Here is a 25,775-nt window from a genome sequence, read left to right as displayed (position 1 = left end):
GGAAAAGCATGATTTTTGGCGAACGTCCGTAAAATAGGGTCTACTTTGGGATAGACATGGAATGACGCCATTTGGGGTGACCCTCCTTGTAGCCGCTTCACAAAAACGCATGTTTTTAGCATTCAAAAAATGAAAAACGGTTTTTTGTGAACCAAGTTGGAACCTAGCTTTGGCAACATTGTTTGCTATCACAAGACGGAGTCATGCGCCAAATTTGGGCATATTATCACAAACTATTCAACGAATGCGGCCATATCATTGCTAGTTAGGCTTGAAAGCCATGAATCTTCATTCATGGTAGGTTGTTTTTCAGAACACCTTTTCAAAAAAACATCGGTATTGCAAGTTTAGTATTTTTGCTAGTTGGTAGGCCACATTTGAGGATGTGACGCGGAAGTCTCCCATTTTTTTGATTTTTTTGAATTTTTTATGGTGTTTTCAAAAACCGTCCGATTTCGTCGCGGCGGCCGTCCGTGGCTAGGGTTTGAGTCATGTTTTTAGCATTCAAAAAATGAAACTTATATTGTTTCATACATGAGCATGCACAAAAACCCATAATTTTATCTTTCATCCATGAGCATGCATAAAAAATTTCAATTCCCATCAATTACCAAACTGAATATTCATAATTAAGAAACTGACATGTTTAGATGACACTGTCATACAGCATCCATGAGCATGCACAAAATTAAACCTAACATACTTAACATTGACATGTTCAGATTACACTAACAAGCTTAAACCTAACATGCTTAACATTGCCACTTCATTTCTTAACATCTTCACTCCTCCTTCTTCTCCTTCATCAACTTGATGCGCTCAGAGTGGCGAATCCCAACGCGGATGTACTCCTCTACCACAATTGGCATGGTCCTGTCGCCAAGCTGTGGGATTGCAGGCGCCACCACCATCACGAGGTCATTATCAGGCACCACCATTGCGAGGTCATCATTAGGCACCACCATCGTGAGGTCATCATCAGCCACCATAGCAATGTCGTCGTCCGCCACCACCATAGCAGGGTCGTCATCAGCCACCACCATAGCAAGGTCGTCATCCGCCACCACCATAGCAGGGTCGTCATCAGCCAGAATAGGTTGCTCCTCATCATCCCCGCTCTGCTCCTCGTCATCCCCGCTGCTGCTCCCATTGCCTGGCCAAATGCAACAAAGTGTGAACATGGTGTTGTCGTCGTGCTGGTAGAGGAAGCCAAAAGGACAGGAAGAAGAGAGGCAGAGAGCTTACTGGCATCTTCGTCGTGCTGGTAGTACATGCGGCACATGGTGTTGTCGAACATCTTCACGGTGAACAAGGCATCGCCGTCATAGCGGAAGACAAGGAAGTGCCCGAGCTGTAGCTCATGGGCGCGGGCGAAATGATCCTAGCCGGGCCCTAGGTACATGTGGCCTTCGCCATCGAACACCACCAACACGTCCCACAGCCTGCGAAGCCCGCTGCCGGCCTCCCTCAGCTTCACTTTGTGGGGCTCACGGCCGGCGAGCATCTTCACAAACTTGTCAGGCAGCCTCTGCAGCGAGGGTCAAGTAGTGGTTAATTCTGCCAATCAAGCACTAGACAGCATAGTGATGATAAAGAGATGAGTGATGATAAATATACCTGCCTACTGCAAGATTTCTCAATTACGATCTTGAAGAACTCAAAACCTTCCAAGCCAGCCATCTCACTTCTCTGAAAAGCAGCATTGTAATTAAACAACAAGTTACCATAAACAGGACTGGACATAAATAGGAAACAAGCACTTCAAAAAAGTAGAATATTTAATACATGTGTTTGCCAGGGCCTCAATTTGGAATACTACTATAAATGGCAATGGCCTCAATTTTCTCCTACTATATCTTGGCAAAGGGGTAATCATCATCAGCAACAAGAATAACAACATCATGTGCACCCATCAACATCAACAGCACCCATCAGGTAACCACAACAAAAATAACAACAACAACATCATCAGGTGACCACCAACAGCAACAGCACTAAAATCTACTATAAATGGACCAGAACACAGCTAGAACCATATCTACTGTAAATGGACCAAAAGCTATAAACAGGACACAGCTATAAACAGGACTGGACATTGTTCCATATCTATAAATGAACATATCTGAACATTGGCATAAATGACAGAAAATATCCCTATCTAAACCCATATTTGAACATTGGCATAAATGGCATAAAGTTGAACTAAACCAGTGACAATTAAGATGGATTAGAGGGAGTATCAAATTTGAACAGAGGAAGGAGTCGATGGATTCATATCCATAATCAAACCCTAACCAAATCAAACCCTAATCTAATCCAATCCCTATCTAATCTAATCCAATCTAGGCGGCGGCAAGAACCCTAATCTAACTAGTAGCAGAAAACTAAGTTAAGAGGAAGGAGAGAGAAGAAGGATTCATACCTCAGGAGAGAGAGGAAGGAGTCGGCGACGGAGGGAGAGGAAGGAGTTGGCGGTGGTGGGAGGCCGTCGCCGTCGATGGAGGAGAAGGGTATGCGGTGGAGAGGAGGAGTGGGTCAAGTGGAGAATGGAGAGGAGGAGTGGGTCGAGTGGAGAGGAGTGGGGAAAAGAGTGGGTCCACTTGTCAGCGAGTTCTGTGTTTGCTACGTGACTGGTTTGATATATTGAAAAGGGTGGGCATAGATTACAGAACCAATAGCCTCTTCCTAGCCAAGTGGTAGAAACACAGCGAAATAAGCGCCAGGTCGTGGGTTCGAGCCCCCGCTCGTGCATATTTTTTGGCCGCGCGCATATTTTTTGGTAGCTTGGGTAGAGTAGCAAAATGGCCCACTTGTCAGCGAGTGGGTCGAGTGGCCCACTTGTCAGCGAGGTGCGTGTTTGATACTTGACTAGTTTGATGATTTTAAAAGAGATGGCATAGAGGAGAAGACCAGTAGCCTCTTCCTAGCCCATTGGTAGAAACACAGTGAAATGAGCGCACGGTCGTGGGTTCGAGTCTCCGCTCGCGCATATTTTTTTGCTCACATTTCTGACCAAAACAACTCTGCAAACTACCAAAACAACAATCAGACATCATCATTTTGCACCAAAACAACAGCCCTCCATCACATCATTTTTTACCAACAACAACATCTTCATCATCACAATGAAAAACAACATCACTATTTTGCACCAACATCACTATCTCTGAAAATAGTATGAAAAATAGCTCTGAAAACAACATCTCAATTCAGTTCAAAAAACTTCAGGATCATTACAACATCATTTTGCATTACAACTTCAGGATCATCACAACTAACAGTTCTGACCAAAACTAAGAAAATGGCACCAAAACTACATCACTAGAGCCACTATGCATTTTGCCCCTCCATCACTAGAGCCATCATGATCACCAAAACTACATGATTTTCCATGAAACATCATGATCAACCATCATCTGCCTCTCCATCACTACAACCATCAGTCTCATGCATTTTGCTACCTGGAGAAAATTGTAGTACAAAAACTACATCAGGAACATGTAGTAATAGCATTAGCTCACCAAGGAGACCAAATTTACCTTCGCTACTCATCGTCGTCGATACGAAAACAAGGAACTCTATGCCCACTCCTGTTTTCCTCATCATCACTACAATATTGCAGCATAGTATGATCAGTCCTGTTTTCCTCATCCTCGCTCTCGTGTCCATCCGCTACCACCTTTCTTATTTTCTTGATGCCTTCAACTGTTGCAGCATCAACGATCACACGTTCCCGGTCCCTTCGCACTCTGCTTTGCACCGGAACTTCCATAGAGTCATCATCCGCTTGCAACAGAACTTCCGTAGAGTCATCATCTTGGTATGTTAGTCCATCACCGGGGCCCTTTTCCACTTCAGTTTCAGTCACACTCCACAAGTGTCTGTGCTCAAAGTTTTGCACAACTCGCCATTTTCCGTGCAAAAGAGTGTCTCGCAGATAAAACACCATTGTTGCTTGTGTTGTTAGAATAAAGGGATCACTCTTATACCAGCACCTTGCAGTGTTGATGCTTTTGAAGTGGCCATCATATTTGACAAAAGAGTCTCTCTTCTTCTTGCTACCAAGCTCAAACCAGTCACGGCGAAATAAGACAACCGAGCGATGGATGCCTCTACTAGAGTTGTACTGCAACTCTACGATGCTTCTCAACTGACCATAGAAGTCAATGATCTCACGATCATGTGGCCCCTCAGTGACGATTCCACTATTCTGTGTCTTCCTTTTTTCCTCGCGGTCAACGGTGTGGTGCCGGACACCTTCAGCAATGCATGCTAAATACACTCTCACTCGCTTATCCGGTAAGCATGCCAAAGCAAATAGATAATCACTGACCTTCTTCTCCTCATGCAACTTTCCAATCTGCACAAATAAACCATTTAGCAAACAATGGTATTCAACAATTGGTGAATAACACAGAAAACATCAAACATGTGGCTAATGGTCTCACATGATTCTTAAACCAAATAGCAAACCCCTTGGCAACCCTTTTATCAACATTGATCTTGCTTTCTTCCTGATTTAACTCTTCCTTGCATTTCCTGCAATGCAAACAAAACATGTGAATTAAAACATTAGGCTAGTGCCAACCCAAGCAAAAAATATATATAATGAGTGCACAAGATATAACATACTCGATATATGGTAGAACCTCGGCGCAATTGCTGAGCACATACCAAACCATCTTGTCATACTCATCACCAGCCTCCAAGTATTGTGAGGCTCCAAGAAAGTTCACACCATGGTTGAAAACAGAGACATCACCACTTTGCGTATAAGACCGCTCTCTATTTCTGCCTGGCCGGTTCCATCTTGTTTCCACATCACCAAAGTATCTAGAGCAAAAAGTCAAGCACTCGTCAACGACATATGCTTCAGCAATAGAACCTTCAGGACTTGCCGTGTTTCGCACATATGCTTACAAGTAAGTAGCCTTCTTTCGATTGGGTACATCCAACTGTATTGCACAGGGCCTCTAAGCATTGCCTCTTTTGGTAAGTGCACCGCCAAATGGACCATCACGGTGAAGAAAGCTGGTGGGAAAATGTTCTCGAGCTTGCAAAGAATAATTGGCATTTCTTTTTCAAGTCTTTCCAGGACAGTTAACTTGAGTGTTTTGCTGCAAGATTCTCTAAAGAAATTTCCCAGCTCAGCAACCGCTTCATATATATCCTTGTCCATGATTCCTTGGAGGCCCACCGGTAAAATCCTTTGGAGGAGGATGTGACAATCATGTGTTTTCAGTACTGAAAGCTTCAATCCATAAGAAGTAACACACTTTGCTAGGTTAGCAGTATAACCATCTGGAAATTTCACCGCTCATAGGAATTCACAGAATGCAAGATTTTGTTCTTTACTCATTGTATACCATGCTCGTGGCATTTCAAATGAATCTTCATCTTCATTGTGCTGTAGATGCAAATCTTCTCGTATACCCATGTCCTCCAAATCAAGCCTAGAACTAACCGTGTCCTTTGTCTTCCCTTCAATGTTCAGAAATGTCCCTAGCAGATTCTCGCATATGTTTTTCTCAATGTGCATTACATCGAGATTATGCCTTAATTTCATATCAGCCCAGTATGGCAGGTCCCACAAACAAGACCTCCGGTCCCAACATTGACCTTCCTCACGCTTTCTTTTCTTCACAAGCTTTCCTGGTCTCACATCTTTCACCTTTTCAAGTTGCTGCTCTAGCTCTTCTTTAGTGAATTCTGCTGGCTTGTCACGGGTTTCATTCTCACCATTAAAATCTTTGCTTCTTCGCCAGCGACGGTTTCGGGGATGAAAGCGGCGGTGCCCAATATAGCAGATCTTGCTCCTTATTCTCTTTGAGCAAGGGTCTTTGTCACAATGCACACAGGCCTTATAACCTGCTGTGATCCTCCCAGACAGAGTGTGCAGCGCCGGGAAATCATGGATGGACCATATGATTGCAGCACGTAGATTGAACTTTTCTTCTGGACTCAAGGCATCGTATGTAGGTACACCAGTCCAGAGCTGGAGCAGTTCTTCTACGAGGGGCTCCCTAAAGACATCAAAATCCTTTCCTGGAGACTCTGGACCCTGGATAAGCAACGACATCATGAAGTTGGACTGATCCATGCATGCCCATGGTGGCAGGTTGTACGACACCACAAAAACTGGCCACATGCTATAAGACGTGCTCATGTTCCCAAACGGATTAAAGCCATCTGTGGCAGTGCCAAGTTCTATGTTCCTTGGATCTGCAGCAAAATCTAAATGTACATTGTCAAACTCTTTCCATGCCTCTCCGTCCACTGGATGGCTCAGCTCATTGTCCATAGGTTGCCGCTTCAGCTTGTGCCATTGTACCTCCAGTGATGATTTCTTCAAGATAAACATCTGTTGCAGCCTTGGTATCAACGGAAAGTGCCTCAGTACCTTCTCCAGTATTGACTTCTTCCCATCAGCATCTTTCTACCTAGAGGCATTGCATTTTGGATAGTTGTCATGCTTTGCTAAATCCTTCCGAAACAAGACACAGTTATTTGGGCACACATGTATCGAAACATAACCTAGCCCCAGCCTGCGGATTATGCTCAATGCTTCATCATAAGAACTGGGAACATAGCTATCAGCGAATTGCAAGCTCAAAAGGCGGAGTATTGCGTTGAATGCAGCATTGCTAATCCGGTAGAAAGACTTGATGTGGAGTAACTTCACGGTGAAGGTAAATCTTGAAAATTTACCCCCTTCATGAGTTGCGCGCTTGGCCTCCTCTAACACCTCAGCAAACAACGACTTCTCTCCATCAGCATGATCTTCAGCATCGTACAAATCCTTCAATAGGTCAGGAATCCTATCATCTTCATGCCCATCCTCTTCCTCCAAACCAGCATTATCTCGCAAAACCTTTTCCATGAAATCAATGCCAGCATCACCACCACCCATCATATGAGGGGCCTGTGTATCAGCTTCAAAATGTTGAGGTTGTCCATCTAAAGGTTCTCCATGATATATCCATCTATCATATGTGCTGGACATCCCATTAAGAAGCAAATGATCTTCCACTCTTCCTTGAGCCATTCTTGGATGGTTGAGGCATTCGCAGCATGGGCAAAGAATGTGAGCATCGTTGGCAAAATTTGCCCGAACAAATGCCATGAAATCATCAACTCCTTTCATATGTCCTTTCGAAAACTTTCTAACTCCTTTTCTAATACAGCTTCTTTCCATTTGCCAAAGACAACAAATTATTGCAACTTAGGAAATCAATCTAAGTGCATCAACATTAATTAATGAAAATGGATGGCAGTAATGGCACCCAACTTTATATGCTAACTGCCTAACCACAACATTCAACTATTTCCAATTTCTCACTACTTTAGTCCAACTTGGTGGACAAAATAAATCAGCATTCAATATTTACTCATGGCATGAATCATTCAAATGGATCAGGATCCTATTTACTCAACATTCATTATTTACTCATGGACAAAATAAATCAGGAATTTAGAACAGAGAGCAACAGCAATTTCAGGATCCTGTTTCAGGGAAAGACCAACATCAATTTCATCAACGCAATTTACTCTTGGACAAAATAGAACAGCGAGCTTTGTTCTATTGATAGCTGACAACATAATTCACCACTATGAATTGACTAAATTCCAAAAGAATTCTTAACAATTTCATCAACAGCAATTCTCCTAACAATTTCATCAACAGAAATTCTCTTCACAATTTCTAGAAAATTTATCAATGCCATTTCTAAGAGATTTTTCCAAGCTTACAACAAACCTACATCAAACCAGTGTGTGTGTGTGGAGATTCTCCTAATAGATCTACATCAAATCAATGACATCAACAGAGAGGAGAGGGGGAGAGGAGAGGGGGGAGTGCATACGTGGGCAAGGTCTGCTTGCGGCGGCGGCGAGTCCCCCATGCGTGGGCGAGGTTGGCGTTCCTGTCGTTGGCGAGGCGAGCGGCGAGGTCGCCGTTCCTGTCGTGGTCGAGGCGAGCGGCCCCTGCACCGCCACCGCCGGTCACCGCCCCCGCCCCTGCTGGTCGCTTCGCCTCCACGCCCACGCCCCTACCTCCCCTCCGCCCCCGTTGGTTGCTTCCGCCGCGAGGCCATGGGCGAGGCCACCTGCAGCGAGGTCGTGGGCAAGGCGAGCGGCCCCTGCTGGTCGCTTCGGCCGCTAGCCCCGCCCTCGTCTGCCGGTTGCTTCCGCCCGTCGCCCGCCACCCGCCAGCGCCGCCCTCATCCGCTGGTTGCTTCCGCCCGCCGCCCGCCGCCACCTGGTCGGAAGACCTAGAAAAACGCTAAGTGTTGCTCTGTTTGATGCCACCTGGTCGGAAGGTCCCAGTTGTCACTGATACGAGAGAGATGTGGTTTATATAATGTATAGAAAAATTCCCATATATAAGAATAGTCCCTCTCTAGTCCAGTGGTAGCGAGCGAGCGAAGCCAGCACCGGGACGTGGGTTCGAATCCCAGCCCGCGCATCCTTTTTGGGCAAATTAAGCGCTCGGCCCCGCCTATCAAATGGGTCCCGCCTGTTAGTGTGTGCGCACCTGTTGTCAAATGGGCCCCGCCTGTCTGTTGAATATAAGCATTTAAAAAAATGACACCTAGACAATGACACATAAGCGAGGTTGCTGAGGTTGCTGCCTAATTCATCCTAATGTATTCGAACTCAAGTGTAGTGACCATTTATATTGGTCGTTATCAGCTAGGCATGAGGCAGTGGACAGTGCTACTAGCTTTACGACCATTTCCTCTAATGAAATTATGACCTTTCTGACCAAAATGGTTGTTATGGTTTAGGGTTTGGAGCCCCCCAGACAGCTTTTGACCAATTGGTCTAAAATGGTCATAAATTTATGACCAATTCTTCCAGGATCACTGACAGAAGGTCACAAGTTGACATATTTCTTGTAGTGTCCACACAAAACTATTTCACGATCTGACCCTTTTGGCAACGCCACAAGCCGTGGCGTTTCTTCTCTACCTGGAAACGTCGACCTAGCTAGCGTTGCTGGCCTAGTCGGGTCGCTACGTGGCACGGCAGAAACGCCAAAGTATCTCGCGTTGCTGGAAACGCCAAGCATGGCTGGCGTTGGTGCCCATGCATGAAATGCCATGGGTGTTGGCGTTGCAAGTAGCTTGCTCATACTGCCATTTACTTATGAAGTGGAGCAACGCTAGCTAGTTCGGTGTTTTTCAATAGAGAAGAAACGCCACGGTTTGTGGCGTTACCAGAAGAGTCAGATCGTGAAATAGTTTTGTGTGAAGTTCATTTTGTGCGAAAGTTTTCTAAAAGGGTCAAAATAGTGAAAAAGGCCCTTGAAGGAGCTCCAGGACTACTAGGTCATGCAGCCGCAGTAGCTCCAATCGCAGGAAGACGATCTCATAGCCTACGAGGCAAAACTTTCGACCTACGAGGCGGACCTTGCCAAGGCATTGACTGGGCAGGCCGCGGAGCGTAAGCGCCTGGAGAAGTTGGGGTGCCAGGTGGCCGACGCTCAGAAGGCTCATGCGAGAAGAACATGATCCACGCGGATGTTGATGCGAAGGCAGCAGCGGACCGCTTGAAGCTCACTGAAGAACATGGCAGGGAACTGAAGCTGCAGGAGGATGCCTTCGAGGTGGAGCGCGACAAAATTTGGTAGAAAATCGTCGGTCTCAAAGTGGCACTGAGCAAGTTGGAACCCGCCAGGCGGCCGCACGGTGGGCCCAAGCTGACGCCGAGGCCAAGCTCGCTCCCTGTCGACTTCAAATGAGGGGTGCTGCCAGCACCGGCAAACAGGCCATGGGCAAGGCAAACCAGGATTAGGAGCAACAGCTCGAATGCCTCAAGGCGTTCTCCTCTCTTGAGCTTTGAGCCCGCGGCGCCCTGAGCTCCATCTGTAGGAAGAAGCTTGAAGCCCCCTTGTGCCCACAACGCCGGTTATGCCGAGTTATCCGCCAATCTCGTGGAGCGGCTCGAAGACGGGGCTCGAAAGGTGGACGACATCCTGGAGGAAGAATGTCGCGACCTCTTCTCTCAGGCGGCGACCCGCGTCTTCAGCCACCTTCTCCATGGCGACCCCGACTTCTACTTCGGCAAGGTGATAGCCCCAATTCCCTAAGAATTCCGTGATGGCCTGACTACAGCCGTAGAAGGCCGCGTGGACGCGTTGCTCGGGAAGTTCTCCTGCGACAGCAGCCAGGGCTCTGACGAGGTCAAGGTGGGCGATGGTGATGGCGACGATGATTCCCCCTAGAGTTCCTTTTGTTATCTCATAACAGATCGATGCGGCCTCGTGGAGGCGTGAAGACAATGGTTTTTCCTTAAATACTTAATGCTTGTAATGAATGCTCGTGGTCTCGCGGGGCTTTCTCTATATGCTTGTTTTTCCTTTTCGCTTGCCTTTGTGCTCTACGTCGGCAGGGCCCAGCCCGCGTGGGGGCCTGAGCCGTCGCTAGGATATCAGGTCGCGATACCTGGACAAGGCCAGGAGGCGAGGGGCACCGGGAGCTGCTGAGGGCTCCAAAACAATGTCGTCGGGAAGGAGAACGTCATAAAATGTGAAAACTACATCCCAGTCGACTTGACGTGACCATCAATGACAATGCCTCGAGAAGGAAACGAAGTCAGACATGCCACCATGGTCCGCCAAAACAATAGTCAGGCCTAATTTTCCTCCCGTTCTCGTGGCTGGCTGAAACCGCACGGAGTCTCACCATGAGGACATATGCCATCGCCGGTACTCCGGTAGAGATCCTCCATCTCCTCACCGGACACCTCATCGCGCCGTCGGCCATCCACCTGAGGAACCGACCAAGAATCTAGGTGGGATCCAGATCCGCGGACGCCGCCCTGGCCGCTGCATGCACGCTTCCCAATGGCAGCACCAAAGCCGCTCCATGTACTATGGTAAGGTAGTTTCTTTTTTTACGGATATGGTAAGATAGTACGTTGTTAGGTGTGCCCTAGCATTGGTAGTTTTATATAGGGCTAGAACAAGCTCAATAAAATGGCAAATTATTGTTTTGATGTGCTATTCCTGCTATCTACCCTCACATTGAGTTCAAATTATTCATGGCTGAGCCAATCCATTCCTTGTCGAAGTGAGACAAAGCTAGACGATAGCTTTTATTTAGAACACAATACAGATGCAAACACTCATATATATGCGTGTATACCCCTAAGAACATACACACGCACACCCTACCCCTATGAGCACCTCCGAGAGACTATGCCAGCACATCATCTTGAGATTGACGAATTCACCATAGGCTTCCGTTAGTCGATGGGAACCATACCTTACCGTCTTAGTGCTCACATCGTCAGGATTCTGAAATAAATCAAAGATAATGCAAGCACTAAGACTTGAACGCTGGTGGGTTAGGGATACCACTGTCCTCCTAACCATTCAACCTAGATTGGTTCACAGCTAAACAATAGCTATTTAAAGGACAAGCTACATGGCGTTAAAACGCCTAATGGGCCCATTGCTGGCTTGCATGCATTTCAGGTGTTCTCTTCCTTTTTATGTGCCTGGGCTCAGGCCCATGCTGTTTCCGTCCATCGTGTTGTCTGGTGAAGAAGTGCTTACATGACGCCGAGAGGGAGGAGGCATGTAATGTTGTGCATTTTTAATGCCCGGGTCTTCAAATTCAGGCATGAGAAGAGAGTATTAAACTAATGGAAAGGAGTTGCTGCGGTTCAAAAAAGTTAGACATGAGAAGCGACAAGGTCTTATGGTCGGATATTATGCAACAAAGTAGCCAAGCCACGTGTGTAATGAAGATCCTGTTCGGAGTTCCACCAGCTCCGTGTTCTCCGAATAGGGCCAAAGTGTGGTGAGAAAATAAAGTAAAAAATCAATCTCTTCGTAAAACAGTGTTGTGTATGGTGGAGTGGTTAGCGCGTGCGTGAACAAATCTTGGGTGAGATCGAACGTTCCGGCCCATAGCATCGTTGACGGCAACAAACGAAATTTGGTCAAAGTGGTCTGAGCAAGTTCCTGAACTAGTTTGTGAGTAAAATGAAGCATAACACTGCGCAAGTTGGTCTACTGCTAGGGCTGTGCTTAACACTTTCCCTCACTTCTTACTAAGATTAGAGACCTCCGGGTCAGGCAGAGCTGAGAAACACGTGGGTCAGAACAAGTTGAGGCGCTAGGCTGGCACGTGGGTCAGCCAGACCTCCGGCGCGGGCTGACAGCGGCTTTGTAGTTTTCACCTTCAGCAGAGGCTCATCACCGAACTGCATGGAGATTCAACTTCCGTATAACCTAAACTCCCGATACTTTCTATTCCCATCGGATATTGTGGAGCAGAAACATCGTCACTTGTGCTTGGTGTACTTTTTCTCCCCTCTCCAATATCCTTCCCTAGAAAACCTAGCACACGTTGCCACTTGCCAGTGGTGTTCACACAAAACAGGATTGTTATTTATGGGCTGGAGGGGTCCTAGTATGTGGATAGGTAACTCACACACTAGTGGATTTATTTACCGAACAATGCATCACTTCTTTATCTTGCGAGTACCGTAATTATTTGGGGCGTCATATAATTACCCAAGTGTTTCTACATATTTTTTTCTCCGGGATGGGGGAATGAAATCAATACTTTAGGGAAGTTGATTGTACAACTAATTGCCCGTGCAGGTTTCAGTCCAGCATTATCGCTTCATGACGAGCATTGTTGCTTCACGAAGCTTATTTACTACTCACTTTGTTCAAAATATAAGGTATATACACAAAAACTGCTTAAGATAGAGAGGATTTTTACAGAGTTAGTGGACTCACCCTTCTCGCCTCATTAATCTCTCCCCTTTGAATTGGAGGGTGGGCCGGCCCTTCTCATTCTAATTACCAAATCAAAAGGGCCCACCTCAGCCCAGCTAGTAAACCCTATGGAGTTGTAGCATTACTCGGTATATATATGGTGCAACACCTCACGCGCTCATGTTTTACTGTTTCCACCAATCATCTGACGTGCAAAATGTTATTTTTACAGCTTTTATGCAAGCTGTTTTTTACAGCTAACGTAAATGATTCGTATGCCGCAAAAAGTAACTCAATGTTTTTGTTGCGTCCAAGAAATGAGACATGGATGGTGATGCTTGGTGGCTGGTGCAATTCTGTTTTTGTGATCACACTAGCCAGATGCAATTCTGTTGTTTTGCCGCTAAACCAAACAGCCCATGGCTACCTAGGATTAGGACTCCTACATGTGATTGACTCTAGTCCGACCCGGACTTAGACATAGTGGTTATTTCCAACATACAGTTCCAAGATTCAGAAACACAACACAACGTCCTCCAGAGATTTGTAATTTAATAGGAAACAAAGTTTCAATCGTCTTCTTCTTTCGGAGGTCATTCTGCACCAGATTGTTTAGAGGTTCAACGGAGCATGGAGCCATGGATGGACCAGTGCACCGGCTAATGACTATTTCTCTGAGTCTGTGTCACGTGCCTCAAGCCGTAAACATAATCTAGTGACATGACTTGCTAAAAAATCCAAATGAGTTCTTGGAAATTTGGCTGACAGTTGCTATACAACGGAAGCACGACGTGGAGTAAACGAGGAAGCCGCAGCGATGGCCGTGGAGCACGCTCGTGCAGTTAGTATGGTGGCACGCGCCTGGAAGGAACGCAATGTCGGAAAGATAGCAATTTATCATATGATTTTATTAATAGAAATAGTAGATAAAACATGACTATTATAGTAGAGATGAAACAATTCATGTAATCTAGCAGAGTGAAGGCTACCATCTGTACATATGAAAGAACAGAACATATGTAGAACATAGGGTGGAACAAGAAAAGCTAGAACAAGAAACTACAGCATGATCTTAAACAGAAAGAACATGAAGACATACGGAGCAACGGCCGAAGCACTGGTCTTGGGGTTGGTATCCTCGCCAGCCATGCTGTCGAAGAGGATGTCGACGTCGAGGAAGAAGTCGTCGTTGGAGAAGTGGTCGTCGGTGTCCGGAGCGTCCGTGATGAACCGGTCAGTAGTCGCGTAGAGCGCTCCCGAAGAACCTTATCACCCTTCTCCCGTACAGGACTCAAAGAGGTGGGATTTCGGAGGCCTACTGTCTCGACCTACGGTGCATGCCGCAAGTCGGGGTGGGGAAGATCGTAGCAGTAGCTCAGTGCTCAAGAACTTGGTGGCGAGAGGAAGATGATATTCTAATGTGTCTCTCTGGAGAGGAGCGACCTCTCTTTTATAGGCACAAGAGAAGGAGGCGAGCTAGCTGCGAGGGGAGGTGAAGCAAAATAGGGATACGAAGCGACAGCCTGCAGTCGAAGAGGTGTGCCGTTTGGATTCAAACTCTACTACAGCAAAATGTTTCAGCTCCCGTGTGACCGTTTGTATACCCGTCGTGCGTGGCAAAAATTTAGACATCGGCTCATTCCCGCAATTCGTGGCGCGTCGTGACGAGGTGGGCAACGGAGGAGGAGCACGCGTGAATGACCCTCTTTTCCTCATGCTCATACATGTGGGGAAACAACCTCCCTTATAAGGAGGTCCAACTCCCACCAAACAAGCAATATGGGACTAAACTTTAGTTCCACCTCTTGCCTTGCACGAATGGGCTGTGTGGGCCTCTACAATTTATTAGGAATTCTGAAACTGCTATTGGGCTGGCCGAAAATAGACAAATTTCAGCAATCCCCCACCAGATCCCAGAGGCACACAAAGTTTGCATTTGGTTCCAAAACACTATTTTATATACCGGTACTGCAATGGAGACTGTTAAGTTGAACTTTCATCTAGAACTCTATGCTACACTTGTAAGCAACTTGAACAGTGGACTGAGCCTTGAACTGCAAGTTTTCTGCGAATCAAGCTTCACACAAAGCCTTGACCGATACTAGGCTACCGTGGGTCTTCCCCGCGAGTGGAGTTTATGCGTCATGCTCCGAGACCTTTCATGAGTTTACTACAGAGCAGCCTACTCTTATAGATTGCGACGTTTAACAATCAGGCTCATATAGGTGTGTTCTTAAAAAGATATTCTGCAGGGCAACATCTCTCCTTAAATGAGCCACTTAGAACACATTAAGACATACATCAACCTGCCATGTAGATTAGGAGAGTATTGCATCTTCATGGAGTGATATTGTTACTAGTAAGGATATTCTCCTCTTAGTTGACCAACAGCTTGTCTTCCACATCTAATTCACGGGATCTCCTGATCACATAGACTAGGTTACCATTGTGAACAACTCATATTGTGGGTCTCATACCCATCTCCTTCATGTATTATCTATCACATTACGTGATAGACCTTTAGTAAAAGGATCTGCCAGATTTTTAGACTTTTCGATATAATCCAATGCAATAACTCCGGAGTTTCTCATTTTTCTGACAGACTTTAACCTTTTCTGAACATGTCTTGATGACTTCATGTTATCCTTTGAGCTGCTCACTTTTGCAATCATAGTTTGGTTGTCGCAGTTCATGAGGATACCCGGTACAGGTTTCTCAACTACCGGCAAGTCATTCAAGAGCCGACGAAGCCAATCTGCTTCAGTCGTAGCTATATCTAGTGTTGTGAGTTCTGCTTTCGTTGTTCACCTCGTTAAGATGGTCTGCTTGCAAGACTTCCAAGGAACAGCGTCACCTCCATGAGTGAATACATATCGGCTCGTGGCCTTTATCTCATCAGCATCTGAGATCTAGTTTGAGTCACTATACCCTTCCAGTACCATTGGGTACCCAGTGTAGTGAATTCCATAACTCACAGTGCCTTTCAAGTAACGCATAACTGTGTCTAGAGCTTTCCAATGCACATCGCTTGGTTTTGAGACAAACCGACTCAGTTTGCTAACAGCAAAAGAGATGTCAGTTCTTGTAGCACTGGCTAAGTACATAAGCGAGCCAATAATCTAAGAATATTTCAATTGATCTCTAGCAATTCTTTCGAAGCAGCACGCTAGCATCATATGGTGTTGGAGAGGGCTTGCAGTCACTATAGCCAAAGAGACTCAAGATCTTTTCCACATAGTGAGATTGAAGCAATGTAATCCCACCATCATCATCTCTCAACAGCTTGTTGTTCACAATAACATCAGGCACTCCTATATCTTTCATCTCAAAACAACAAGATAGGAAATCCTTGACCTCCTTAATAACATTTGTATTTGTTCCAAAAATCAATATGTCATCAACATACAAGCAAAGGATAACTCCCTCTCCCTCACCATGGCAATAGTACACACATTTGTCAGCTTCGTTCACAACAAAGCCTAGCCTGTAGCTATTAAAGTTCTTTCAAACTTCTCATGCCACTGTTTGGGTGCTTGCTTAAGTCCATATAAAGATTTCAGCAACTTGCACACTTTTCCTTCCTGACCATCTACTACAAACCCGTCTGGTTGTTCCATATAAATTTCCTCGTCCAACTCTCCATTTAGGAAAGCAGTCTTAACTTTCATTTGATGAACGAGAAGACCATGTGAGGCAGCTAATGAAAGTAGTACTCGAATAGTGGTCAGTCGAGCCACATGTGAGTATGTATCAAAGAAGTCTTCACACTACGGCAGGATGCTGCTAACGCGACACTACGATCAGAGACCCCTCGACGAAACTGTGTGCGATGCAATAATCGCAAACAGTGGTGTAAAAAAACCGTCAAAAAAGGTGCAAAACATTTGCGATCACGGATGCATCAAACACGGTTCAGATTTTAGTTGCGTGTGCGATGCAGGGCATACGGTTCAGTTCAATGAACTGTTTGCGATGAGGAGGAACAAAAGAAACGGGCAGCCAAATGAAGGTGTGTGCGATATATAGCATACGGTTCACTCGGATGAACTGTTTGTGATTAGGCAACACAAAAGAAACAGTTAGCCAGATCAAGGTGTGTGCGATATACGACATACGGTTCACTCGGATGAACTGTTTTCGATTAGGCAACGCAACAGAAACGGATCAACCAGATCAAGGTGTGTGCAAAGGAGGGCATACAGTTCATTCCGTAAACTGTTTGTGTTGAGCCAAGAGAACAGAAACGTTTCACATAAACAAGATGTTTGTAATACGCGGCAAACATCCAATTACATAGGTGGCTAATACACACATGACATTTCCACACACCAAAGTAAACTATTACATGAATAATTAACTAGGATAAACGATCATCTGATTATCATCTACTTTTTGTGCTAGCTCGATGTTCCTTCTATGCTAAGTTTCCATTACTTGATGACATTTTATGAACACGCCACCATTTCCCGTCATTTCCTCACCAGTTTCCGCCACCCAGCGATATTGCGCATAAACCTAGGCGGTGCGCGATGCACGAAGGCAACAAGCGCAGCATGTAGCACATCCACCTTTTCCAAGCATGCCAACCCTCCAAAGCGCCGCCTCTGCCATCAACCTCGTCGACGAGGAAAACGAGCAGGCACCACGGCCTGTCGAGGCCGTGGCACTCCCCGGCAACGCGTGGACGACGCCGTGATGCGCGTCATCGCCAAGGGTGGCGCATAGCGCTTCAGCGCCGCGGATCAAGATAGGCATGTCAGCGCCGACAAGCTGCAGCTCGCCACACAACACGATCGATGGCGCGCCGCAAAGCAAGCTAGGCCAGTCTTCGCGCCGATAGGCTGCGGCTTGCCACACGGCGAGACCGTTGGAGCGCCGCAAAGCGGGAGGCATGGCGCGCCGCACAGCAAGAGCGAATCCATCGGCGCTTGCCTGCTGTCGACACGGCGTCGCAGCTGTGTACACGTCCCGTCAGTACCCCCATTCCTTGCCAGGAGTGGGCTGAGGCCCTCTATGTCGTAGTTGCACCAGAGGCCGGCCGCGCCGTACTTGCACCAGACGCCCGCTGCGCCGTTCGCATGGGTCGCGTCGTTCGCCTTGTCCGCGGCCCGTTCGATGCCAACGCGCTAGTCGGTAGGCTCGACAGCCTCCTTGGCCCAGGTGTCCACCTGGGCGCAATAGAGGAACATGGCTGTCGCATCCTCGAGCTGGTGATCTCCGATGAAATAGCCAACTTGTAGCTCGAGATCACGCTACAGATGTACAGCGAGCGTGTCGACCGCTTGGACGAACGCCTGCACGAGTTCAGGCAGAGCCAAGAGCTACCGTAGGCAAGGGCTGCTGGTCATGGTCTCATGGACGTGTTTTATTTTGTTGAGTCATTTCGACGTGGATAGCTTTCTCTTCACAACAATCATAGTATTGCTTTGTTTATTGCTCTGTTTTAATGTGTGTACTCTGTTTTCCGTTTTTATATGTTCTGTTTCAATGTGTGTACTCTGTTTTCCGTTCTTATATGTTCTGTTTCAATGTGTGTGTGTATACGCTTTCCATTCTGTATATGTGGAAGATAACAGCTAGATTCAAATTAGTATACAAAAAAGATAGAAAATAGAATTCATAATATATATATATATATACACACACACATAAACACTATTCTGATCACGGGATCAGAATGTTGTTCTGATCACAACATAAACTTTCTGAGATACACGCCTGAACTTCCCTCTGTAGGAACCCGACCTTCGGGCTATCTTCTCAACCGTGTCTCCCCGTGCGAATTTTTTTGGGTCAATCATGTTCTATGTGATGTAAATGTAATCTACAAACTATTTTTAGCAACTAAATGCCCATTTTAAATAGGAATCTCGCTCATTGGCGGATTTGCTCTCGGGTCATGATGAAACATGTCTCTATTGCAACTTTACTGCCTGAGTTGTTCGACCTGAACTTCCCCAAGTGCTAGGTTGAACTTCCGCCAACATTGTCCACATCGGGCTTGCAATATACCGTTGGAATGCAATGGACATGAGTATCATGACCAAGTTAAATTTTTCGCAAAATGTAAGCGGTTTAAGAGCAGTTTTGAAAACCGTTTTTTCTTCACACAAAAAACGTGAATAGTATTTTCGACCGCATTTCAAAACCGTTTATTGGAATGAGGGCAAATAATATGGCGTTGGAAAGCTGCTGCAAAACCGCTCCTTCCACATGTTGAAATTTTTCTCTAATTCACTACGGTTAAAGAGTAATTTGGAAAATCGTAAAATTTCGCAAACCGAACAGCCGAGTTCGTATTTTCGATGTCATTTCTAAATGGCTAACCCAATTGAGGCAAATGATATGGAGTTGGAAAGCTTATGAAAATGCGCTACTTTTTCATGTTTAAAGTTTTATTTAATTTTGAACGGTTTAAAAGTAATTTAGAAAACGGTCCAAGTTGCATCGAGTTCGTATTTTCGAGCTAATTTTTTAACCATACGTTCGAATGTAGCAAATGATATGGCATTGGAAAGCTTGAGGAAATGCGAAACTTTTTTGTATATATTGTTTCTCTCAATTCCTTACTGTTTTAAATCAATTGTGACAAACTTTATCGGAATGGGACAAATAATATACCGTTGAAAAGCTAAGGAAAATGCTAAACTTATTCATGTTGATGGTTTTCTCTGGTTCCTAGCCGTTTTCTAGTAATTTCAAAAATGGCGAGATCATTCGTTCCGCCTTTATCGCGAAACAGATTCTTCGAAAAAGCACCGCGTGAAGAACCTAAACTTGAAATTCACTCTGCTTTTCATGTGCTTTTTTTTGCCCGTAGCTCTCCATCCACTCACCAGAACACTCACCGGAATTGAGCAAGTAATATACCGGTGGAAAGCTGATGTAAACACGCAACTTTTCCGCGTTGATCGTTTTTTCATACTCGCGACGATTTTAAATGTTTTTCATCTCAAATTCATTCACTGTAGTAGTCGAACTTCCTGCTGTTTTCACGTTGAACTTCTATGGTGTATTTTCGTTTGTAATTTCTCGTCCATTTCGTCAGTTTTACACAAATGATATTATTTTTGTACAAACCTCTCTCATAATATTTTTTTAACTTTCTCCGACCGAGGACTTGAACTTACACAAATGATATTCCTGTTGTTTTGAAGTAAATTAGAGAAATGACGAGATCATGATTTCTGCCTTCATTGCGAATGGAAACGCACTACGTGAAGTAGTTGAACTTCTCGGGCATGTCTGTTTCAACCTCGCTCTGTTTTTGACATGTTGTTTTCTGCACTATGTGAAGTAATTGAACTTCTGGGGCATGTCTGTTTGAACTTCACTCTGTTTCACTTTATTGTATTTTTCTTATATGGAATACACACCATGTAGTACGTGAACTTCTGGTTGTTATCACTTTGAACTTCTCTCTGGTTTGAGAGAATTATTTTAAAACACAACAAAACAACATATTTTTTATGTATTTTGGACATCTAAATACACGGTGAACCTCTCCTCATAAGAATTTTTTGAACTTTTCCTCACCGAGCACTTGAACTTCTAGCAACCATTTTTTCGTTTATGAGTTGTTTTTAAAAGTGCAAAAAATGGTGTTGTGTTTTTTATTTCTTGAATAGGTAAATCCTAGGTTTTAATAAACTCCGAACTTCTCTATTATTTCAATACGAACTTCACCTTTTTATATTCTGAGTAAAGAATTGTATTCGATATTTATACAGAAAAAATCGAACATGGAAATACAAGGTGAATCTCTCTCGCAAGAATTTTTGAACTTCCCCGGACAGAGCATTTGAACTTCTTTCAACAAACCTTTTAAGCTTTTATTTCACAATGAACTTATGTCACATTTTTGTGTATATGTTCAATTACATGCAATTGAAGGTCGGACGTCATTTTTTGTCATTTTAAAACATGTCATTGTAGGTCGGACGTCCCGCAATTTTTTTTAATTGAACTTCATACTTTTATTTTTTTCCTTGGAACAAAAAGAATTTGAGTTTTCAGTATACATCGAACTACTCATTTTTTCTAATTTGAACTTCTTGATTTTATTTCTTTTAGTAACAAGAAAAATCCGAGTTTTTTATAAATATTGAACTGCACTATTTTTTAAAATTTGGACCTCTTGGTTTATATCTTAGGGAAGAAAAACCTGATTTTTAAGTAAACTTGCGAGAACTTTTAAAAAAAATTAGAATTTCATATTTGTAAATACAGGTGAACGGCCTCCTTTACAAGAATTTTTGACCTTCTTGGGTCGACCATGTGAACTTCTAGTAAAAGTATTTTTAGTATTTGCCTTTTTATTCCTTTTTCCTATATGAAACACACTCCATGTGGTAGTTGAACCTCTGGTTGTTTTCACTTTGAACTTCTCTTTGCTTTATTTGTCCTAACTCCTAAAGCACTAATCAAAATTGAGCATGTAAATCCTAGGGTTTTTTATAAAATCCGAACCTCTCCGCCTTTTAAATTTGAACTTCTTAGTTTTATTTTAGGAAAGAAAAAAAAATTAAGTAAACATCGAACAACTTTCTTTGAGATTGAACTTCAAACTTTTATTTTGCTGAAATAAGAAGATTTTTATTTGTTTATTCAGTGAACTACCAAAGTTTGAAAATTGAGCGTCTATTTTATATAATTCGGTCAATGAACATCTTTTTGAAGTTTGGGAGAATTGTCATAGGCGGTCCATTTTAAATTTGATGATTTTCTTCTGTATGTAGTAAATGTGAACTTGCAAATTTCTGAAACATGAACTTCGCGTGCTATTGAAAATAAAAAATTATACACAACAATGTATACAGAGTACACCACAACAATTACTTTGGTTTTTTTTTTGTCTATGACTTATCTAGCGAACTTATTTCACTCTTCGAGTTAAACTTCTAGAGTTTTTTTACCTTTTATTTTATTTTTCCTCTCATGAAGATCCTTTGATTGTCGCAATATATGGGAAGTGATTTGAATTTTTTTAAATGGGTGAATAACAAATGGCTATATACAAATATATAGTACATAATTACATAACTGGAAATTTCACAACATTTACCCATATACATTAAAGACTTACAATTATCAGTTTGGACTAACAAAATTGGCTCCATTTTGTATCTCAAAGTTAAAGTTCAGTGGTGGTTCTCCTTCTCCGCACTAACAACATTGGCTCCATTCCGTCACTGTTCACTTAATTATATGATGTATCAGAATGGAACACCTTTGTACTCCCTAGGATTGTCATAGTTCATTCATCAATAGATTTGTTGTGTGTGTTCTCCTCATTTATACTTTAGAAACTCAAGGTGTGTGTTTTTCCGTAAGCGAACATTTTGAACTTCGCATCCATATTTTTTTGTCTTTAAGAAATGTTCGCTTTTTGTAACAATTTTCATCAAAATGATATGTTATTTTAATTTAAATTTCTTCTTTTTATTTTTTAGAAAACAAAAAAGTTACAAAAATTTAATTGGTCAATTATTTTAATTTGAACTTCTTCATTTTATATTTTAAACACATAAAAATCCATTTTTTTTTAATAAAGATCAGCTTGCTCTGTTATTTTAATTAAAATTTTGTTTTTTCCTTGATTCTCCTTAGCTCTTTAAAAAAATATTAGCGTATGTACATATCTTCTTAAAGTATGGTGCATCTCCATGTAGTTCCCGGCACCTTTTATAATATGTCAAATATCTAGAGAACATCTGAGCTTCAACATACGACCATATTTGAACTTTCAGGCCAAAAAAAATTCAAATGTTTTATTTCAAAATCAGGGGAAGTGTTTTAATCCTGGACATCCACAAAGCATAATTTACCCACACCATGATTCAAATGATCAAATAGGCAAAATCAGAGAAAGAAATACACGATTACATTCCAAGGAAAAGCATCAACAGTAGCTGCACTAGCAATCGCACAGGCTACCTATGGATGGATACCATGCACGCACACCACACGCATACACAACACACAAGGAACGCATAGCGCGCCAGCACACCACGCGCAAGCACACGGCCATGCTCACACGCACGAAGCATAATGCACGCACACCTTCAGGCAGGCAGCTGCATGCTAGAGAAGGGGCAACCCCAGACATGTTGAGGCACTGGCGGGAGGATGACCGACAACCTGGGCACATGGTCGATGATCAGCGGCAGGCGCGCATACGAAGTTTCCTTCCATGCGTGTATCGGTGGAACTGCTGTCAATTTTTTTGTTGAACTGATACAGAAGAATTGCCTCAAATCTTTTTGGAAATACACTGAAGAAAGGCTGCAGTTTTTTTATGCAAGAAGTGTCGTCCTCACTCCGACATCCCCATATGGATTATTGGAGGACAGAGGGATTGGGAGGTGGCCGCCAGCGACGTACCGTGCTCGGGGACGAAGTAGCTCACCAGAGCAGCACCACCTCCCACGTTCTAGCATCCGCTGGATCCGGCCTAAGAATTCCTTGACGCAGTAGGTAGTCGAGTACGACGACGCCGGCGCCGGAGGAGAGAATCTCGTCGTCGTCATCCTTCGCTTTTTGAGCAGTACGTCGAGGGATGGGGCTGAACTGCTGGCCGGACCCGTGGATCTCACCGGTCCTGACCGGATCCGTGCAGGGGGGTCGCGGCGGGGGGTAGTTGCCGCCGCGCCGGCTGTACGTGGTGGACCTCAGTGGCAGCGGCGCACGCGACCAGGTGTAGGTCAGGACTCCTCCCAGGTGCGGGTCGAGACCTCCCCCATCTGCAGGTCGTCCGAAGGGATGGGGAGGCGCTGGTTGGTCGGGAGGTGAGGGGGACGGGGTGGGAGGCAGCGGTTGGCCGGAGGGCCCGCAGGGAGGTCGGGGAGGTCGCCGTCTCCCATCGCCATGGCGGGCTCCTCTGCTGACGAAGCCGCCGTCGCCGGAAGAGAAGCTAGGCGAGGCCGGGGGCAGCCTAGGTGGCAGGGAAGGCGCGGCGGCGTACCAAAGTTAGACGGCGGGCCGCGCGCCGGCGCTTGGTGGTCGCTGGCGGTGGCGGGATCGGTCCCGGGTGGATCCAGGGGAACGAGGTGGCCCGACGGCCGGATCCAGGGGTGGAGACAGCCCGGCGGCCGGATCCGGGGGCTGAGGCGGTGCAGAGGTCGGATATGGGGGCGGGGCAGGGGCGGCCATGTCTGCCAGTGGTTGTGTGCGGGGGAAGGTGGAATCGGGGGTGGGATAGAGCACAGGGGAAGAAGGTGGGCTGCGTTTTTTTTCTTTGTCGCTTCCGGTTCAGAAGTTCGGGATGATCTCATCGGCCCTTGTATAGGGGCGTTGTGATCCCAATAACTATTCTGATCTATCAGAATAGTGCTACTCTCTTTATATATATATATATATATGGAAAATCCATCCTATCAACCCAGGGTAGTTACCCACATGTCTTATATACTACTAAGTGGTATCATATATACTATTTTATCATTGTAAGTATGTTCATATACTATATATATGATATTCCAAAGTGAGTTACATGAAAAAAATGCAAGTTGCCCCATGATTTTTATTATATTTATGAAATACGTATATATTTATAAATAAAAAGGAGTATACTCAAAATACGATATATACTACCTAAAAAGTAGTATATATTCTACCTAAACATTGTTATATACTACATACTATACGTACATACTCTCGGTTTTGATAGATACTACATACAACATATAATACGCAAGTTGTAGTAACTACCACTGGTGTTAATAAAATGTGTTCATTAGTTCATAACAGAATATATATAATATCATCACATATACATGATGATACTTAACTACTAGATACAATGCATAAAATTGAAAACGAACAATACTAAAACTAATAATCCCTCCTGATGCGCGGCGTCTTCCCAACGCGGAGGTAGTACTCCGCCTCCTCCTCCTTGCAGCGCTTGACGTACCGATCTGCCTCTTCCTGGCGGACGAGCGCGGACGATCTTGCCATTTCGTTAGGCGCCCACCGGAGCTCCTCGTCGGTGGCACGCTGGAGATTATCGGTGCACCCCCACGCAGCGATGAGGCGCCCAGCGCCTTTGACCTTCCTCGCGAAGTATCCGTCTTCGTACACCTCCTCCGCACGACGACACGCCCGCTCCCAAAGCTCCACCTTCTCCTTTCCCAGGCGGCATCACGGGCTTTACAGGCCACCTAGTACCTGGCTTTCTCCTCCGCCATCTCCTTCTTGAAACGCCACTTGCCTGACTTTCTCAGCCGGCAGCAGTCACTTCCACAGACAATGATTGTACTGGCCCCAAAACCAATCCAAAGTTGGGGGGTTCAGCGCAACCTCGTCCGGTGGCACGTAGGGGTCCTCCTCGTCCCTGCTCTTCGACTGAGCGTCCTCGGGGGGGCGGCGACTCCTCGTCGGCGCGTGGGCAGATCGGCGGCGCCATGGCAGAGCTTTGAGAGAGAGAGAGGGCGAGCGATGGGAGGATGTAGATGAGAATGCAGGCGGGACGACGTGAGCAACATAGTATTTATTGGCGGCCGGAATCTAGATCGACGGGAACAGTACACACGCCGGTCGCCGATGAGACCAATATGTTTGAAATTTAAATGCATGGCACTCCATGCATGTACATGTGTCCATGCCGTGAGACCAATATGTTTGAAATTTCCTTCTAATTTACTGCACATGGAATTAACTCGCACACAAGTACGCAATATGATTTTACAAACCGTTATGGTTAGCCGTTGCATGTTGATGTAGTTCAAATTTGAATTACGGTCAATAAATGTCTAGAAAATCACTTAAATGTCTTCAAAAGGTCAAATGACTCCTGAAATTTTCCAAATTTTCGCATGACCGTTGTATTAGTGCACGTTAAACATAAAAAAAATTGAAGGTCATAAGGGGAAGCTCTCTCCCATTCGTCATCAAACCTGCACTGCTCCCTCTCGGAACCACTAGCCTTCTAGTGAGTTGCTCCGGTTTGTGAGGGGTGTGTGTCCAACCTTTCGTCAAACATGCCAATTTTTCTACCACATCATCTTGGTGGCATGAAATTACATCGAGCAAGGTTTCA

General features: G+C 44.8%; 2 protein-coding genes across 3 annotated transcripts; both read right to left on the bottom strand.

Annotated features, from left to right (window-relative positions):
* Window positions 1-580: 580 nt before the first annotated feature.
* LOC120968393 (uncharacterized) lies at window positions 581-2,578 on the bottom strand. The gene is made up of 4 exons (XM_040395120.3): window positions 2,423-2,578; window positions 1,618-1,689; window positions 1,246-1,528; window positions 581-1,153 (listed from the first exon to the last, which is right to left on the bottom strand). The coding sequence occupies exons 3-4, from the start codon at window positions 1,295-1,297 to the stop codon at window positions 783-785; spliced, it is 423 nt and encodes a 140-aa protein (XP_040251054.1). The 5' UTR covers window positions 1,298-1,528; window positions 1,618-1,689; window positions 2,423-2,578; the 3' UTR covers window positions 581-782.
* A 566-nt stretch (window positions 2,579-3,144) lies between these two features.
* On the bottom strand, window positions 3,145-7,175 carry LOC120968392 (uncharacterized). Of its 2 annotated transcripts, none has more exons than XR_006669025.2 (4): window positions 4,633-7,175; window positions 4,449-4,539; window positions 3,540-4,360; window positions 3,145-3,461 (listed from the first exon to the last, which is right to left on the bottom strand). XR_006669025.2 is itself a non-coding variant. In XM_073509847.1 (4 exons), exons 1-3 carry the CDS (start codon window positions 4,680-4,682, stop codon window positions 3,545-3,547), a joined length of 957 nt encoding a protein of 318 aa, XP_073365948.1. In that variant the 5' UTR covers window positions 4,683-5,890; the 3' UTR covers window positions 3,145-3,461; window positions 3,540-3,544. The 2 variants fall into 2 exon arrangements, 1 of the variants encoding a protein (XP_073365948.1); XM_073509847.1 differs by having other exon boundaries at window positions 4,633-5,890.
* Between the last annotated feature and the right edge of the window lie 18,600 nt (window positions 7,176-25,775).

The sequence above is a fragment of the Aegilops tauschii genome, chromosome 1 (genome assembly GCF_002575655.3).
Source record: "Aegilops tauschii subsp. strangulata cultivar AL8/78 chromosome 1, Aet v6.0, whole genome shotgun sequence".
Lineage (NCBI taxonomy): Eukaryota > Viridiplantae > Streptophyta > Magnoliopsida > Poales > Poaceae > Aegilops > Aegilops tauschii.
Note: the sequence above shows the minus strand (reverse complement) of the source record. Positions and strands in the feature narration are given on the sequence as shown.